The sequence below is a fragment of the Pelodiscus sinensis genome, chromosome 19 (assembly GCF_049634645.1).
Source record: "Pelodiscus sinensis isolate JC-2024 chromosome 19, ASM4963464v1, whole genome shotgun sequence".
Classification (NCBI taxonomy): Eukaryota; Metazoa; Chordata; order Testudines; family Trionychidae; genus Pelodiscus; species Pelodiscus sinensis.
In genome coordinates this window covers 27,250,994-27,268,414 of record NC_134729.1, presented here as the reverse complement: position 1 = coordinate 27,268,414, position 17,421 = coordinate 27,250,994, and the positions used below count along the sequence as shown (strand labels likewise).

At 46.8% G+C, this 17,421-nt stretch overlaps 1 protein-coding gene across 5 annotated transcripts in view; it reads left to right on the top strand.

The window, feature by feature from the left end:
- The window catches only part of DOT1L (DOT1 like histone lysine methyltransferase), a 115,337-nt gene extending 98,828 nt beyond the window's left edge, over nt 1–16,509 (top strand). For 3 of the 5 annotated variants that reach the window (XM_075903195.1, XM_075903196.1, XM_075903194.1), the window contains exons 24-29: nt 64–680; nt 1,919–2,124; nt 2,859–2,923; nt 3,450–4,421; nt 5,498–6,119; nt 8,787–16,509. In XM_075903195.1, coding sequence (XP_075759310.1) covers nt 64–680; nt 1,919–2,124; nt 2,859–2,923; nt 3,450–4,421; nt 5,498–6,084 — 2,447 coding nt within the window. In that variant the 3' untranslated portion in view covers nt 6,085–6,119; nt 8,787–16,509. The remainder of the gene's footprint in view (nt 1–63; nt 681–1,918; nt 2,125–2,858; nt 2,924–3,449; nt 4,422–5,497; nt 6,120–8,786) is intronic. The other 2 variants (XM_075903197.1, XM_075903198.1) reach the window with 2 other exon arrangements.
- Nucleotides 16,510–17,421: the final 912 nt, after the last annotated feature.

The window sequence follows — 17,421 nt, the reverse complement described above, 5'->3', positions numbered from 1 at the left end:
TCTTGCTCGCACTGGAGAGTACGCACCTTTGCTCTTCTTGAACGATACATTCCCTTTCAACAGGTTTTTCATATTCTTCTGGCTCCATGGCAGTTAATGGAACTCTTTCAAATAGCCCAGCCCACCTTAACCATGGTGTTGATCAGGCAGCTGTGGACGACTCGGGGAGCCTGTTTAGCTCTGTGGGGTCTCGGAGCTCCACTCCACAACACCCTTCTTTGCTAATGCTGCAGTCACGGAACTCCGGGCAGAACTCCCCAGCTCACCAGCACTCAGCAAGCCCCAAGTTAAATGGCGCCCCCCAGAGTATGGTAGGGGCACTGCAGTACGGGGATGCACAGAAGATGTTTGCCGAAGGAACAAAGGGAGATTTTCAGCCTGATGCCGCTTTTTCAGATCCGGAGAATGAGGCCAAGAGAAGAATCATCTTCACGATTTCTCCTAGTACAGGAAGCGTGAAACAGTCTCCTTCTAACAAGCACAGCCCCCTGGCTGCAAGCATTCGGATGGACTGTGGCCAAGCACACATGCAGGATGGGAAGAAACGTGGTCGAAGGAAGAGATCCTCCAATGGGAATCTGAATCTGAATTCTGGGGTGTCCCCTAAACGCAAATCCTTACCAACCGTGGCTGGGCTCTTTACACAGCCCTCGGGGTCACCACTCAATATTAACTCCATGGTAAGGAAAAGAATGATGGGAGTTATAACTAAGTAGAGCAGAGGGGAAGGGCTGTCACTGTCCCATGGCCCAGCGCACTGCCCTGGCACTGCCCGCTGCTGCTGGGAGGATGCTACTCTCACTGCCCCCACCCACAGCACAGTCTTGGGAGCTGCCCTGGCCATGGTATCGGCGCAGGCAGCTCAGAGTGCCCTCCCTCCCCCCGGGGGGCAAACCCCATGCAGAGATGCAAATGGCCCCTGCAGACAGCCACTTTGAGTGGCATGCAGGAGCGCAGCAGGCAGAGAGCGTGCCTGAGGGTTTTGCTGGCTGGGAGCCACCTAGGGTAAGTGCTTCCTGGTCAGAGCCTGCACATGGCACCCCACTTATGTCTACACCCTGAATCTTGGCCTCAGGTCATCCCTGAAACTTGTGCACCTGGTCACAACTCCCTCCCAGATGCTACTCCCCTCCCCCAGGCCCGAATCCCCTCCTGGACCCTGCACTCCTGCCCCAGGTCACAACTCCTTCCTTTACCCAAACTCCCTCTTAAACCCCACAGCCCCTCCTGCACCCCAGTTCCCTTCCTTGGGCTCTCTTCTTCACCCAGCCTGCATCCCCACACTCTGCGCTTCCTCCATTAATATCAAAGAAGAGCGCAGCCCTTGATCACTTACCAAATTGTTGGAGTGCCCCCCATCAAAAGTTATTGCCCACCCCTGAAGTAGAGGTATATTTTTGGCATATCAGTACTGTGCGGCATTACAATTTTGGTGTAATTCTGACTCTCCAAGTGCCCATGAAACATAATATATTTGCTTATAGTGAAATCTAAATTTTACTGCCTAAATAAATTCATTAAGTGACTTGAGTGCTTATGTCCCATTGACTTTAAGCAACTGGTACTCAGTAAGCATTATAAAACGCACAGCAGATGTTCCTAACGAGGATCGGTAGCTTGCATTCATCATGACATCTGAAATTGATATTTGAGGTGAAATGTTCTAGCCCTCTCTTCTCCATGCATTTAACTGTCTACTTCTGTTGTCTTCAAGATCAAGTACTCAGTCCCGATAGCTCCGAAAGGAGCCAAACAGAGTCTGGGATTTTTAGGGTTGTGACACTGAAGCACAGCATTGACTATTGGTGTTAAAGCACTAAGCTAGTCTTAAAGCTGAGTGTGAGTGTGACTCTTGTCTTAGGAAGTTCTTTCCTAAAAGAATATTTTCATCTAACATTTTTTTTTCTCCCTATCCCAGGTCAATAACATTAATCAGCCTTTAGAAATAACAGCCATTTCCTCCCCTGAAAACTCCCTGAAGAACTCTCCTGTTCCCTACCAGGACAATGACCAGCCTCCAGTGTTGAAAAAAGAGAAGCCCCTGAGTCAGACCAACGGCGTTCATTACTCGCCGCTGACTTCGGATGAGGAGCAGGGATCGGAAGATGAGCACAATAGCAGCAGGTGAATGTTGTTCCATAGATGTCAGGTTAGCAGCTTTATCTGATCTGAAGCTACAGGTCTCTAGGTTGGTCTGTTCGTTCAAGGTATAAAGATCTCTCATTAACCTGTGTTTATGCTCTTAGCTTGGTTTTCAGTGTTTGCCATGGGTGGCTTTCTTGGAGAGAATCAGCATAAAATTTGCAGGAATGCTCACTTCAGCATCCTGACCGAGTCTCACCTTTTGGGTAACTTTTGGCTAAGAAAATTCCCACTTCCATTTCAATTTGGTACAGAGTTCTTCACTTCCTATTTCAGACTTCTGTGTCATGTTGCTCTAGGTTTAGACACCTGCCACATTCTTTCCCATTTGTGTGTATGTGAAGCCCTTTGAGTAAAGGTGCTGGAAATCTGCCCGAGGAAGGAAAAAAGCAATGAAAAGTTCCATAAATGTGTATTCTTGGTATGTAGGTAAAATTCCATCACAGCCTCTGTTGAGTCTCTTATGTTTGTCTGATCGTGTAAGCAGGTAGTTGAAGTGAGGTGTGATTTGGAGGTATGAGACACAAATCAGACTCCTGAAAGTGGCATCCTATTCTGGGAGGGTCGAGCACCAGCATTCTAAGCTGGTATTGTACATTGTAACGCTAGTTGTGCAGACACAGAAACATAAAACCTAAAAGGTACGTCCCAGGTTAACTCGGTAACAGCAAGACTTCAAGAAGCACTGTGGAGTAACCTTTTTCTTTTCTTGCTAGAATTGAGAGGAAAATTGCTACAATATCATTGGAGAGCAAATCTCCACCGAAGACTATTGAAAATGGTGAGTTTGGCTAATGTTAACCCTCCCTTTAAATGTACTTTGCTGCCCTCTGGTTTTTAGGGTGTCCGTTGGTAAGCAGGCTTTCCGGGGGAGAACATGCCTTTCAGAGCAGAGGCGTGCTAATCCCGAGCCTGAAGGGGATTGCCTTCATCACATTACTAGATTTTTCAGGCCATCTCTTTGTAGTTGGTTGCTTCAAAAGCCCCTTTAAATTTATGGTTGTAGTCCTGACTCTTGGCACCTGGATAAAATTATGGGTAGAATAGAGCATGTTAGAGGGTTTTACTCTTTTTTCCTAGACAGTGGGAGCTTGACCCACTTTTGCCTTAGTGGATTACAGTAGCCTAATCAGTCCTTTGAGATGCATCTATTTCGGGTCGCAGAGGGATTGATAGCTTCTGCATTGTCCCTGTGTGTTGGGAAAGCAGAATCAGCTGTTACAATGAGTAAAGTTGTTGGACAGATTTTGCTTACTGAAGATTAAATGAATTGTTCATTGATGCATGCAATCCTTCTTCCAAATTAGGTGGCAGTTTAGCTGGGAGGAGACAAGCACAAACCAGTGAGAACATCAATAGCAGTAAATGGAAGTCTACCTTTTCGCCAATTTCGGACATCAACCTGACCAAAACGACAGATAGCCCATTGCAGGCTGTTCCATCTCTGAGCCAGAATTCTCTGTTTGCCTTTAGGCCATCCTCTGAAGATGGCATGGCCATTGATGCCAAAATTGCAGCACATACAAGGAAAAACATCACTATGTCCTCCTCTGGGACGGATGGACTCAGCTCCAATACAAACTCCACTAATGGAGCCATGTACAATGGTGGGCTGACCGCAGACCTTGGTTTACACAGCTTTACTGATGGTGCTTCTCTTCCTCATAAGAATTCAGATGTGTCAGCCCTCAACGCCTCGCTGGGTTTTCAGTCCCAGCGGAGCAAAGATGTGGGGATTCTGGAGACAAATCCCTTTTTGAACAAGAGGCAGCTTGAAGGCCTAGTCAGCATGAAAGGAGAAGACTTAAACCGGCCAGGGGTCAAAAGTAAAGAGCTCAGTGAACTAACCATTCGTCCAGGAGCTTCTGACAAAAGTTCCTTGCAGCACAATGGCAAGGCCAGCAAAGGACGGGACCGAGATGTGGAGTTTAAAAATGGCCACAACCTTTTCATTTCTGCTGCTACTGTATCTTCTGGTGGCCTTCTCAATGGCAAAAGCCTTTCCACTGGTGTCTCGCCTGCAGGCAACCCAGCGCCTGCTGTTCAGACGCACCATCCTTTCTTAAACACCTTGACCACTGGATCGCAGTTCCCCCTGGGCCCCATGGCTTTGCAGGCAAACCTCAACTCGGTCACCAACTCCTCAGTATTGCAGTCCTTATTTAATTCAATGCCAGCTGCTGCCAGTCTGGTCCATGTCTCATCAGCTACAACCAGACTGACTAACTCTCATGCTATGGGGAACTTCTCTCCCGGGGTTACAGGTGGAACAGTTGGAGGTAGGCAGAACTTTCTTTCTCTGGTGTAAGGGCAGGGCTGGAGGCAGAGTTTCTTTCCCTTTCATTGCTGCAGGAGCTGGAGCAGCTCTGCCTTGGACTGAGGGTCCTGCATCACTCAGGGCTGATGGAATTAATCCAGCGCAGTGGACAGAACAACCAGCTTTCTATCTGCTAGATGAGCGTAGAACTAACCGTAAGGGAAACGGGCGTTTGCCTACAGGTTCTGATTTCATAACCGGCGAGGGCGTCCGTGGTCACAATGCTGGAACCAGCTTAGGTCTCCCTGCAGGTCTAAAGGTTTAACGTGTCATGCAGCCCTCCATGAACAATGAAGGAAATGCGACGTCTCAGCCTCGGGGAAGGTTGAGACTAGGACATAAGATTCTTTCCCCCTTTCATGTTTGTGCTGAATATCCGTATCGTTTTGAGATCAGATGCTGATGGGCTGTGTAGCATTCTGCTAGTTCTTGAACTGACCCTGATGAGAAGAATGTTTCTGTGCCACGAATAGCAAACGCCATGTGCTCCTCTAGCATTCTATGCTTCTGTTCTCTCATTTAGTGGCAGCAGGTAGGAAAGACTCTTCCGCTGACCCCATAGCATTGGCAGGTTCAGAGAGGTCCTGCCCATAATCATTCATGCACCATGTCGGGAAATCCTAACTCTCATCACCTCTTAGCGTGTATAGATTGTTGGACAGACACACCCTCCCCCGGCAGCCTTGTAAGTGGGTAAGCAGGAGGGAACAGCAGTAATTCCAGTCTTCAGCTAAAGAGCTCTAGTGACTCAGAGGGTTGCCTGCATGGCCTAGAACCCAAAGCTCTGCTTTTTCCTGGGTCAGGCCACTGCTCCCCATGGCACTTGCAGGCTGGCAATAGGAAGGTAAGTGACTCTAGTACCCCCTGGCCTGCACCATTATCTCTCATTGCTTGCTGCTATTTCATGCTGCATATTTTGTATGGGGCTGTAACTGCTATAATTTTGCTTTTTTTTGGCTTTTTGTTTTGTTTCTCTTGTCGCTTGTGACTGTACAAAGCCCATCTGTTGAAGCTGAGTTTTTTTTCTCCTGTTTGCAGGTATTTTTAACCATGCGGTGCCTTCTGCCTCCTCTTCTCATCAGTTTGGAGCCAGTTTCAGCAGCAGTGCTGTTTCTAGCAGCACAATGCTAAGCTTAAACCCTCTGCAGGCTGTTGTCAGCACCTCCTCCTTCCAGTCCCCCTCCTCTAGCTTAGTGACATCCAGTGAGAACAGAGCCGTGCAACACCTAAACAGAGCGCCGATGCAGTCTGTTTTTCATACCCCTCCTCCACCCCCTCCTAATGTTTCATTGCCGCCTCCTCCTCCATTACTTGCTTCTAACTCCGAGCCTGTGCTTCTGCAAAACTTGGCATCCATCCCAGCTAACGATGCTTTTTTACCATCCTCTTCTGCTGCTTCTGTCCAATCTGCTAATGCTTCCTTGTCTATTAAGCTAGCTTCTCTTCAGCACAAAACTTCCCGTCCCTCCTTTACTGTCCATCACCCTCCTCTGCCCCGTTTGGCGTTGGCACAGACCGCGCCCGTGATCCCGCAGTCCAACGCAACTGGCACGTCTGCTATGTGGGTTACACTTGGCATGCAGTCTCCTTATGCTTCGCACCTTTCTGGGGTTAAGCCACGATAAAGAGCTTGCTTAGCTAACAGTTCTTATTTTGTAAGGTAAGGCTAGAGAAAACAGGAGGTTTGTACAAGATACTGAATGACCTTCCTTTCCTTTTCAGCCGTCAGCCTGGAGCTGACTTGGAAGGGGGGTAGGAACAGATTCTTTGGCCTAATACAATGTAGGTAATCACAAGGCAGAAGGGGGGGGGCGCCATTAAAGCGCCTCAGTTTTGGGACTAAGGATTTCTCGACACGCTGAGTGCTCACCAGTCTAACTCTTCCCTCCTCTGATATCCAGGAGCATTGTGCTCAGGCCTGGGTAGCAGAAATTGCCAATTTATGTAAGATGAGGCCATGTTTCCTGCAGTATCACTACTTGAAAAAATGTGCTGCTTTGAGAGCCTGAGAAAAATTAAGAAGAGGAGCTGGTGGTTCATAATTTCCAAGCACCTGTCTTGATATGCAGCCCTGCAGGGGTTTGCTGGCTAATCTGTGTTTTGCTGGGTTACTCCCTCACACCACATGGTGTGCTCCTGCTCAGGTTGGCATGTCATGCCACTGCGTGCTGCTGCTGCTTTGACATTCGGTGGCAGTGTGGTATTGTCTGGGTGGTCGCATACCGCATTTGCCCCCTCTAGCTAAAAACGGAAAACTCCATGTCATGGACTACAGCTGCTTTCTCCTTGCAAACAACGGAGTCAGGGTGATCTGGTAGTGGGTTGCAGATGATGTGACCCTAAGCCAAGTGCTGTGGGAACTGGCGTTACAAAAGCAGCCTGGCGACTCCCATCTCTGCCTGACAGTGGCAACCTGATCGAATCATTTTCTGTAGCCTGTGATGATCATTTTTATTAGCTGAGAGTAGGGAAGGAAGTCTCCGTTATCTGCTCCCAGTAGCTCTAGTGGCCTTCCCTGGTAGGTATAGCACAACCGATTGCATCAGCCACCATGCTGTACTGGCCTTGGCAGTCTGGGGTTCGCTAGATGGATTACACTAAGTTAGTGAGTGACTAGCCTGTGCTAAATTCCTGCCCAGGCAAAGTAAGGAATGAGGCTATGGAAGAGGAGAGCCTCTGGGCGTGCATTTCAGCAAAGCATCTCTCAGAGCACCTGCAGAATAATCTGCACTGCCAGAAAGTCTCTAATCGTGGAAGTCTTTGGGTTTATAAAGCACTTGGATGACCTAATTTAAGCCACTAGTAGGCAACTCCTGCAAGTCTCTGGTGCTGCTGTTTACCCTTTGGGACAGACGTACCTTCACTATCACGTAACCCCCTTTGCCTTTGGAGGCATTTGACTAAAGTATGGTACACACCCAGGTTCTTATCAAACACTTTGCACGCAGTTAGTGTGTTCACCGGCAAATTGTTCTCTATATGTGATCCCAGCCTCGTAACACTCAGATGTAGCTTCCAAATTTGCAGATGGGAAAAGCTGAAGCAGAGAGATCTAGTAACTTGCCTAGAGCTTAAAAACCGAGTGGTCCTGGAGCACGTTAGAGGCTAATAAAGTATATAGATAGTATCATGAGCTTTCATGGGCACAACCCGCTTCTTCAGACCAGAGGAACAAGAGGCACCGAGGGGCACAGAAACCCCAAAATATAAAGCAGAAAAAGAGGGGAGAGGAGGAGGAGGAGGGGGGAAAAACCCTCAGTTACGGTGTCCGTGCTAAGTGAGGCTGCAGCTTCGGTTGGTTTCTCAGTTAAGTGGAACAGGGTGGTGGCTGAAAGAGAGGGGAGCCATGGATGGAATTTTGAATTTGGAGAGGAAGGGTGTGACTAGAATGGGAGGGATTTTTTTGTTTGTTTTTTCATTAGAAAACGCCTGTTTGTCAAAATTGAAACTTTTCAGAAAGGCCTCAGACGAAGCTGTCATCTTGCAGGTGTTTCAGATTGTGGGGAAAAGACCCACTCCACAAAACTGTTAGCTAGAAGGGCACTCACCTGTTATGTGGGCGAAGTAGGTTCAGACAGGTTTGACCTGTCTCCACGTCCCACGTAGCTGTCTGGTAGGACCATGGTGTGCAGGGTCTTTCTCAGGTGTGTGGGGTTTTTTGGGGGGGGCCAAGGGAAGAGATTTCAAAAGGCCTTGGGGTTTTCCTGTGGCAGAACAAAATGCAAGAGCAGAACCCCAATACATGGCATAGAACAGAACTTGTATTCAGGCCCACTAAGGTGTGACTACGGTTTAAGCTCGATGTAAAGCAAAAGTCTAGAACCCATGGCACATACTATACTGGCTTTGACACATCAAGGCGTCTACGTTAGCAGATGGTGGAGACTTCCAACACAGACAGGTATTGAATGTCCCAGTTCACAGGGAACTTGAACATAGTCCTTACCCTAAGCCAATGGAAATGCCCCAGTTGACTTTCAGTGGGCTTGGAATCAGGCCCCATATGCCTGATTTAAACAGATGAATAATCCCCTTATCTTCAGTAGGCTACTGGTGTTTGCTGTGCTGAACTGGAGCCTGAATCTAGGAGCGAGGGTTCAGATGGTGTCACTGCGTAGCCCAAGAAGGGCTGGGGTGCAACAGAAGAGGCTGTTGGGTCTCGGTCTCTGATTTTGACCGATAGCAACACGTGGATTGTTCTCCTTTCTGTCCCGTTTGCTCCTGGATAACAGAAGAGCTAAGAACTTGGCAGCGTGTGACGTTTCTGGCACACACTTGATTTGATGCATCTAATTTAGACTGGTGTCTTCCTCTCCTTGTCCTACAGGTAACTAGGATTTCTACCTCAACCCAATGTGACCTATGCAAGGACAACATGGACCAACTTCACTCAGCTTCCACTGAAAGGTGCTCGCCTGGCCTGGCAGGGGTTTCTACTCTTACTACTGGACAAAGTAACAAACAAGTGACAGACCCACACAACAGAGAGAAGAATATTCTACTGTGAATCGGAGTTAAAAAGTAACTGCAAAGGAAAATGCTTAAAAAAGCTCCAATTTGTATTGTTAATAGTTTAGATAAAGTATTTATCTTTTTTTAAAAATGGAAACAATTTTGACTTACTTTATTCCATCTAAAGTCATAAAAAAACCACAACTAATTGAAATAATTCTCTGAATAATAAAGGACTGGCACACCAGCAGAGATGTAAAGAGCCTCCTCTCGGTGCTATTTCATCCGTCAGAACTGTGCCTCTCTCGTTCAAATCCTTGGTGCTGAATATGAGGGTTGACCAATGCCAAACCAGTTCTCAGAAAGGTCTGCTTTTATTTATTCAACTCACTCTGTTCATATACCAAAGTCTGTTGGTTTACAGCATAGCAGGAGTACAGAAAATGGCAGTCTTGGTTTTGGGTGGTTGATTCTTCTATTTTTAACAGAGCTTATGGCTGAGTTATCAGGCATTTGATATTGTTTGTAACTAACAAGAATGCAATACTCCCCTCTGGAATGGCAGCTAGATCACGTGATCTGACCCACGCGAGCTCAAGTGGGTCAGACACATTGAACAGAAGATGTATAATTTGCTAGTCCTGTAGACTACTCCACTGGGCCCATTAAAGCCTTTAGTGGCGCTCAAGTCACTGTGAATTTCAGTAGATAGACTGTTAACTTGTTTTGGGATGTCATTGGCATATGAACAGGGTGCATAATCACTGGTGTTGGTCAGGCCCTTTTAACAATATTGGGAAGATTGAAAACTGAGCTTCTGTGCTGGGACAGATAACCGATTGTGTGTTGTTTTTGTTGAAGTACAATGTATTTTGTTAGTTAGGTTTTGATACTTGATTCTGAAATGGCTCAGCCCTTGTACATTTTATTGACTTCTAAGTGCATTCGCTTTTGTATTTCTTTGCTTTGAATAGGTTTAAATGGTAGTTCACAAAAACACCACAGTCTAGCTTAACTTGCTGCCACACTATCAAACTGGTGCATTTTGAATTGTATTGTGACTTGGTTTTCTGTGTACAGAAAAGTGTCACTCTGAGCAGTGACCATATTTTATAGACATGATGAAAATTTATAAATTTCATAAACTTTATTCAGTTTATTTTTTAGGTTGTGATATGCACCGTAAGCTTGTAAAAAGTTGTTTTTATTTATTTAAGTGCACAAAATGAGGAGGAGGATCCATTAGTTCAAAATCATCAACCTGCAGCATAGACTGGACCAAGCACAATAAAGGAAACTACGGTAACAGAGGGGGAATCGTTACAGCAGCAGGACTAGATTCAGAGCACGCTGGTGCTCAACTGAACACCTGCTAGCCTTGGAACTTGGTATCCTACAGTCTGTTCCAGCTAGGTTGTTAGTCATGCTGACTTCCAGCAAGCAGCCATTCGCTGTAGACGTGAGCTCTCCCTTACCAGCTACCTAGAGCCGTTCCCCCTTGTCACAAAGTGCTGGGCTTCATGAATCAACTGCCTAAATGGAGCAGGCCAAATACCTTTTCACGCTGTCCTGTGCTGTGCTGCTGGGGCTGGTTTGACAGTTATCTGCGTTCAGTGCTGGTTCTTGTGTCCCGAGTAGCTGATGGAAGTGTTCTCCTGCTTTCCTGATCTCCCCAGCTCCCCCTTCTCCCCACATGAGTGAACCAGTCCTGGAAAGGTGCAATATCCTGATGAACAGTTCTCACTATTTCAAATGAGCTGTTTCCCTTTAGATCACATTGTGGACAATGGCATAGACGTTAACCAGCTCGATTGTGCTGTCAGCTCCTAAGTGTGCAGGCCTCTCCCAGAGGTGACCCCTTGTAGGCAGAAACTGTTCATGTAACTTGGCCTTATTCTTGATCACCAAGGGGACTGATCCTTATCCCTGATCGCCAGGAATCTTTTAAATCGTGCACAGAAGAGGGGAGGTTCCGCATCCAGACGGATTCCGAGCCCCATGGGGAGAACCTAAAGCAAGGAAAGTAATGCCCAGTGAGTGATAGCAGAGGAACATCCGATAGCTTCTAGTGGAAGCCATAAACAGTCCTGCCCTGGAATCCAGGAGAGCATGTAACCCAGTTGTTGTTCAGCTGGGAACTGGGCAGCTTCAGCCTGATCCAGATCTTTAGGTGACTGGAAGATGTGTAGGGCCTTCTCACCAGTCTCAGTCCCAATGAAAGGCAATAAAATGCAGGCTCAGGTCCTTGGAGGATATAAAAAAGGGTAGTTAATGAAACCGAAGGGCCCGTAGCTTTGCCCTTCTGTCCGCCTCCGTTATGCTGATGGACGCCCAGCAACAGCCCTGAGAGGGAGAAGAGCAGAAAATGCACAGCATCACTTGAGCGGTCTGCCTTCACCAGACGATGATTCCCCCCTAGCCATGTGCAAGGCCTGGGGCAGTCCTAGCCCTACTACCTAACAGGACTGCTGTTCTGAGGGGGTTGAGACCCTCCCTGTATTGGGAGGTTTAAACGTTCTTCTGAGGGCAGAAGGGTCCTGCAGGGATTCCTGAGGTTCTTTGCCTTTGTTAGCTTCCTCCCCCACAGCTTGACTGTTGCAGCCCTCTGTGTCCCGCACATTCTACTTGCGTGTGGATTTTGTATTCCCAACAATCCCAGCTGAGCTGGACCTTCGGGGAAGTGACTCAGGGCAGAGTAACGGGAGAGGCAAGACGATGGAACCTGTTGGTTCTCACCAAACAGGACATTTTGCTCTGTGCTGCCTCCTGGGAATTTCCACTTTTCCATGGAGAAATTGGGAAATAGATTCGTAATGTTTTGGGGACTCTCATGATACACTAGGGTCAGGTAAGAGACCTGGGTCTTCCTCTTGCTCTTTGACTTACTTACTGTAAGCTTGGGCAGGTTGGTTCAATGTTTCCTCCATATGTTTCTCCATGTTCCTCATCTGTAAAATGGGAGGATCCCTGCCTTTCTTAAAGTGCTTTAAGCTCTCTGGATAAAAAGCTCCATGTAAGTGTGAAGTGCTATTAAAAAATATCTAATCTACATGGCTGGAAATGTTTTAGTGCTTGTGAACACAGCAAGAAAGCTCAGTGCCCAAGTTTGAGACCTGTTCTCGGTAATGAGAGGTGGTGCTTAAGCCAAACTATGAAGTGTTGGAAAGGAATTCTTTGGGGTTTACGCTTTCCTGCACTCGGCCCAGCCATTCTCCCACATTCCTTCTCATCCACATTGCTGCTGGGCAGGGGACTCGTAATGAAGCTAAAACACTTTGCCAGAAAAATGGAACTTCCAGAATGTCGTGTTGAACTAAGGCTGCTTGGGCCTTTCTGAACCAGCCAGGCGTTTGTGGCTGCAGGGTCAAAGAGTTGCCCTCTTCCCTTGTTTGGTGGCTCTACTTGTCTGGTTTGCCTTTTCCAGCCCCTGGACACCCTCTTGGAGTGTTAAAGTTGGAAAGAGTTCCCAAGGCGTGAAACCTGCATATGATGTTCTGTGGATTAGTCATTCAGGAACAAGTTGGTTATACAGGGCAGTGGTGGCCGAGGAATTCAGAAAATAGGCAGCTTTGCCTTGTGGACATGACCTTGGAGTGGGACTGGAGGGCCTGGCTGTTACTGAAATCTCTCAAGTCTGTTTCTACTTGTATTTCCTCATCACTAAACTGGGGATCTTGGCACTTGGCTGCTTCCTGGGGAAGGTCATGAAATGCTAGATACTTCATCTCGTAGCAATGGGTTCCCACCGGCAGCGAATTGGAAACAAGTGGGCTTGGTTTTTAAATGTGCTGAGTCGTTTGCCTCTCAGAAGTGGAGTTGGTTAAGGGTTTGTATGGAGGGTCCCACAGACTTAGATGTGTGTGTTTAAAAAAAAAAAAAAAAAAAAAAAAAAAGCTTCCCATGTGTGAACACTGGAGAGGGAAGCCTCTTAAAGATCCATTGAGGGTGCCTGATCTCCTTGAGAGAGGTGTTACAGAGCGACACTCTCCTGGTTTCCTCCCAGTTGGTTTATAATCAGGACCACCAGCGCGGGAGCTAACGCAGGACCTCTTGGCACTGCATGCGAATCGAGTTCCAATGGACGCCATCTATGTGGTAGCCTGTGGGGACCTCGGTCACTGATCGGAACCCCTTGTGCTAGGCTCCTGCCCCCAAAGCACCAGCTGACTGAGCAGGCAGGTGCCAGTTGTTGCTCCTTGTACTGTGGGGATAAATATCTGTTGGAACACCAGTTATCTAGCCACCCTGTTGATGACTGGGTTTGTGAGCCATCACAATAGAGAAGCCAAGAATTTGTGTGGGCCACGTAGCCTGAAATCCCCTCTCGATTGGCAGATGCGTTGCCTGGGGGAGGGGGACAATCTGGTCCAAAGACTGCTTTTGCTGCCACTCTGTTGTCCTTCCTGATCTGCTTGCTTCTGAAGTGACTGTGCCTATTGCCAGCCTGGGGGGTAAAGGAGAGCGGCCAATCTCCGGGACATACACCTTGTCGCACTTTCCTACCCTGCAAGCATAGGGACTTTCTTTTGAAATTGGCCCAGTTTTTAAAATCTCAGTACAAGGAGTGCCAGAGCCTGTTCATCGAATCGTGTTTGCTGCGCAGCAGTGAGTGACTCTGAACTCGTTAATTTGGGCCTGGAGGTCGGCTGGACCAGCAGCTTCCGGTCTTGTTGGAGGGGTGAAAACAAGCACACGCTGTGCACCTTGCATCCCAGGATTCCAGAGTTCAAGCAGTTGCTTCAAACTTGCTTGTCAGATGTGGCTGTTTCAGGCCTACAGGCTCTGCTACATCTTGGGCCATGCAGACCTTTAGCTGGGCGAAGCTTGCAGCTGCCCATGTGCATTATCCTGGTGAAGGCTGGATTTTCTATGGGGTGTTACTTGGATATTGTCATATGTTTTTAATCTCTTGGCTTTGAAAGTTTGTGTCTAAATCTGAGAGTAATTTTGCTTATGGGAGAAATGGCATCTGATAAATAATGATCTAATCTGATGTGCCTCAGAAGACTGGAGGTTTTTAAACACAGAATGGAGCTAGAAAATGCAGGGAGGTCGGGGGAAGAATGCAATCCACAATCAGTGTCCTCCCACCAGCCCCTTTCTACTGGAACTGATAAAATGACAAAAATGGAGGTTAGAGGGCCATGTGGCTGTGAAACTTTGCAACATGGAGGCAAGTTTTAGTTCTATCTTGAATGTGTTGATCCTGTCAGATAAGCCTAGCCCTCGGTAAAGATCCTTGTAGCGCAAACCTTTAATCTTTCCCCCACCTTCTCTTTCTGGAGAAATTGGCGAAGTAGCTCTAGTTAAGTAGGTAGATGAGACACAGGCAACTGCCAGACTTTGACCCCTGCAGACCTGCTTGGATTGAGCAGTAAAGTAAATTGGGTTTCAGTGCTGTTTTCTCCCAGCTGTCTGCTGCTTTGCAAGGCAGGGAGCTGCATTAACCGGGCTCCGTCAGGGACAAGCTGCAGGGCCTGCCTTATGCCACTGTGTCTGCTCAGGTTGTGCTAATGGGAGGGGGCATTCATGGGAACAATCGCTTCCAGTTGTTTTCTTAAGGTACGAAGTGCGCTTCCCTTCACTCACTGTTCATTTGTGGAGCCCAGCGCTTTGTGACAGCTGGGCAAACTCGGGTCGTTTCCAAAGGGGGTTGTAAGATCGTTCATGGTCCAATCCCTCACCCTGGAGTCAGCTGGGCAAGTGGGAACATTGGCTTTGAGAGCAGGACGGCTCCCTGTGCTGTAGCTGGAGGGCTGGATGCCATCACTTCACAGTCTGAGGGGTGGTATCTGTTTCTTCCCAGTGGGCAGTAAAGGCTTTACCCCCAGGGAAGAGTTGGCCAAGCCAGACCCTGAAACTGCCAGTGTCTCATCACCTGTCTGGCGTATCGATGGCAAAATAGGACCCCCCCCCCCCCAGGCTGCAAGCGACCACCTTTCCCACCCTTGCTGTGTTGCTGGAATGGTGGAGGGAATGTCAAGAGCAGGGGCTTGCTGCAGACACCTATAAGCTGCTGTTTTAGGGACACATTTTTTCCCACAGACTCCAGGCCTACAATACCCGCCACCCCCCTGAAGATGGTGCTATTTTCGTCCCCAGGGACTATCAATACATTTGGCAGTTTTCTTCATGGACCTGGAAGTAGCCTTATTCATTAGAGTCCATCAGGAGTGCTAAATAACTCCTGTCACTGGTGCTGCTCACTGAAGAGCTGTAATTAGCTTTCTAACCCTGTCCTGGCTGCGAGGTCTCCTGCAGGAGTGTATTGACCACACATAGGCAAGTTGGCTTTCTGTATTGAACACAAACCTCCTGCGTAGCAGAGCTTGGAGGCCCTTTTTCTTTAGAGGGAGTTCTCATTAGAACTCGTAGGTTGTTGCTGTTAATTCTGCTTCTCTCGTTTTGCCTGAGCCAAAAGCATTTAGAGCATTGGTAGCTCTGACCGATGATTGCTTTCTAGTAAGAAATGAAACCTGTACAGTGAACTGTAAAACATTAATCTATTAATCACAGTTTGGGGAGTAACTAGTAAGTGTTTTTGTGAACTATCTGCAGCACTGAGGAAAATCACAATAAATGGGGGGGTTTTTAAGCACAAATTTAGTCAGTGTAAAAGTATCCAATTATTTTTGTTAATTCAAATTCCTTTCCCCCTGAACAATTGCATATTTTTTTCATTCAGTTTTTCCACAGATGAGTTGGACTTTATTAAATTTTGTGCCATTTTATGTATCCTTTTTGCATTATAGCTATTTAGACTGAATATTGCAATACAAGATGTTGTTGTGGGCCTTCAGGGCATAAACCCAATACTAAACTGACTATCCTTCTGGTATATTTAGTGCTTGTGACTGTCTAAAAGTCTTTTTAGTTTTCATGCTTTGATGTCAATATTAAAGATAATCTAACTGCTTCCTAAAGGTTTGAAGATGCTAACGCTGATGTTTGACCCTGTGACTCTAAGGTACATCTAGTTGCTTTTCTGGTGCAGTGGAATTGTCCTTTGGAACAGTAGTGTTTCTGGCGTTAAAAAGGTGAAGGCAAAATGGACTGATCCAGCCTGCTTGGCTCCACCCTCCTGCCCCCCAGTATAAATTCTTGAAGTGGTCAGTTTTAAATTTAAAAAAACAATTCTTTAAGTCTCTGTTCTTTTTCAGAAAGTGTTTTAGGAGTGGGAGTCTGCCCTGGCTGGGTGGGACTGGACAGAGGAATGCAAATGAAGTTGCTGTTGCTCAGGAATTGATCAGTAAAACTTTTAACTACTAATACAAATCCATTTTTAATGGATTTAAAACAAAAAATGCCCATTTTCTTGCTTAGAACATGTGATATGGGATGTTTCCTAGCAAATAGGAATTAGCTTATACATTTTAGCCTATACCATAAATTGAATTATTTAAAAAAATCAAACTTCCCCTAATTTATCTTTATTTGGTTTTTTTTTTTTTATACTGGTATGTTGCCCCATCATTCTTCCATAGAACTAGTGTGAATTCTGGTGTGTATATATGTATGTAATAATATATATTATATATATATATATATATATATTATATATATATATAAATAAATAAATAAAAATATTTTCCACCCACCCTTCCAAAGTTCCCATAATACAAGAGTTAGTTTTATTCGCCCCTCCCTTCCCCTTTATTTTCTTGTCTTTGATTTGTAATGGAAATAATGCTTTGAAGTTTTGTCTTTCTATTAAAATGTATGTATTTTAAATACTGTGTCCTGTGGTGGTGCATCTGTGCTTCGGAGGCTGGTGGTTTTCTTTACTTTTCAAATGAAGGTTGTATCCTGCCCAGCGTGAGTGCCAGGATCTCACTCAGCGCCATCCTGCAATTCTCTCCGCTTGCAGAACTCCTGTCCTCTGTCACTTGGGCAACTGACTTGACACGTCATGGCATTAAACTCACTTGCAGAGTCTGAAGGCTCAGAGCGCTGCGTGAGCTCCAGAGCAGCTGGCAGCTGGAAAGTCACGTCACAGAAAGCGAAGTAATTCAGTGACTTGGTTACTCAATTTGTTTTGCTTTCATTAGATTCCTGGGTTTAAACTCACCTGCCTAGAGCCCAAGTGATGGTTTAAAAACCCCTACAAAATGGGCATCTTCCAGTGCAGACACCAGCTGTCACAGTGCAAAGCATCCCATGGTTCACTGGATAGGGATGGGCTGAAGGCTTATAAGAGAAACTTCAGATACTGACAGCAACACACTGAGCAGGTGTCCCCTGTACACACTCGTTTTCTGAAGTCCTTCCTTTGCAAGGCTGCCTTCCAGCGAGTCAGGCCTCAATCGCAGCAGAGAAGTCAGTAGCCTTGGAGTAGTAGAAGGGGTAATATTGGCTGGCCTACTGAGCTTATTAGCTGCTCCTGTTCTGTGAGGGTCTGTAGCTACAATCTCCTACCTCGTTTCTCAGTTACTGCCCTATTGGCACTGCACAGCCGCTGTGGATTTACACAAGGGGATCTGCCACACCCATGTCAGTCCCCCAGCCAACCA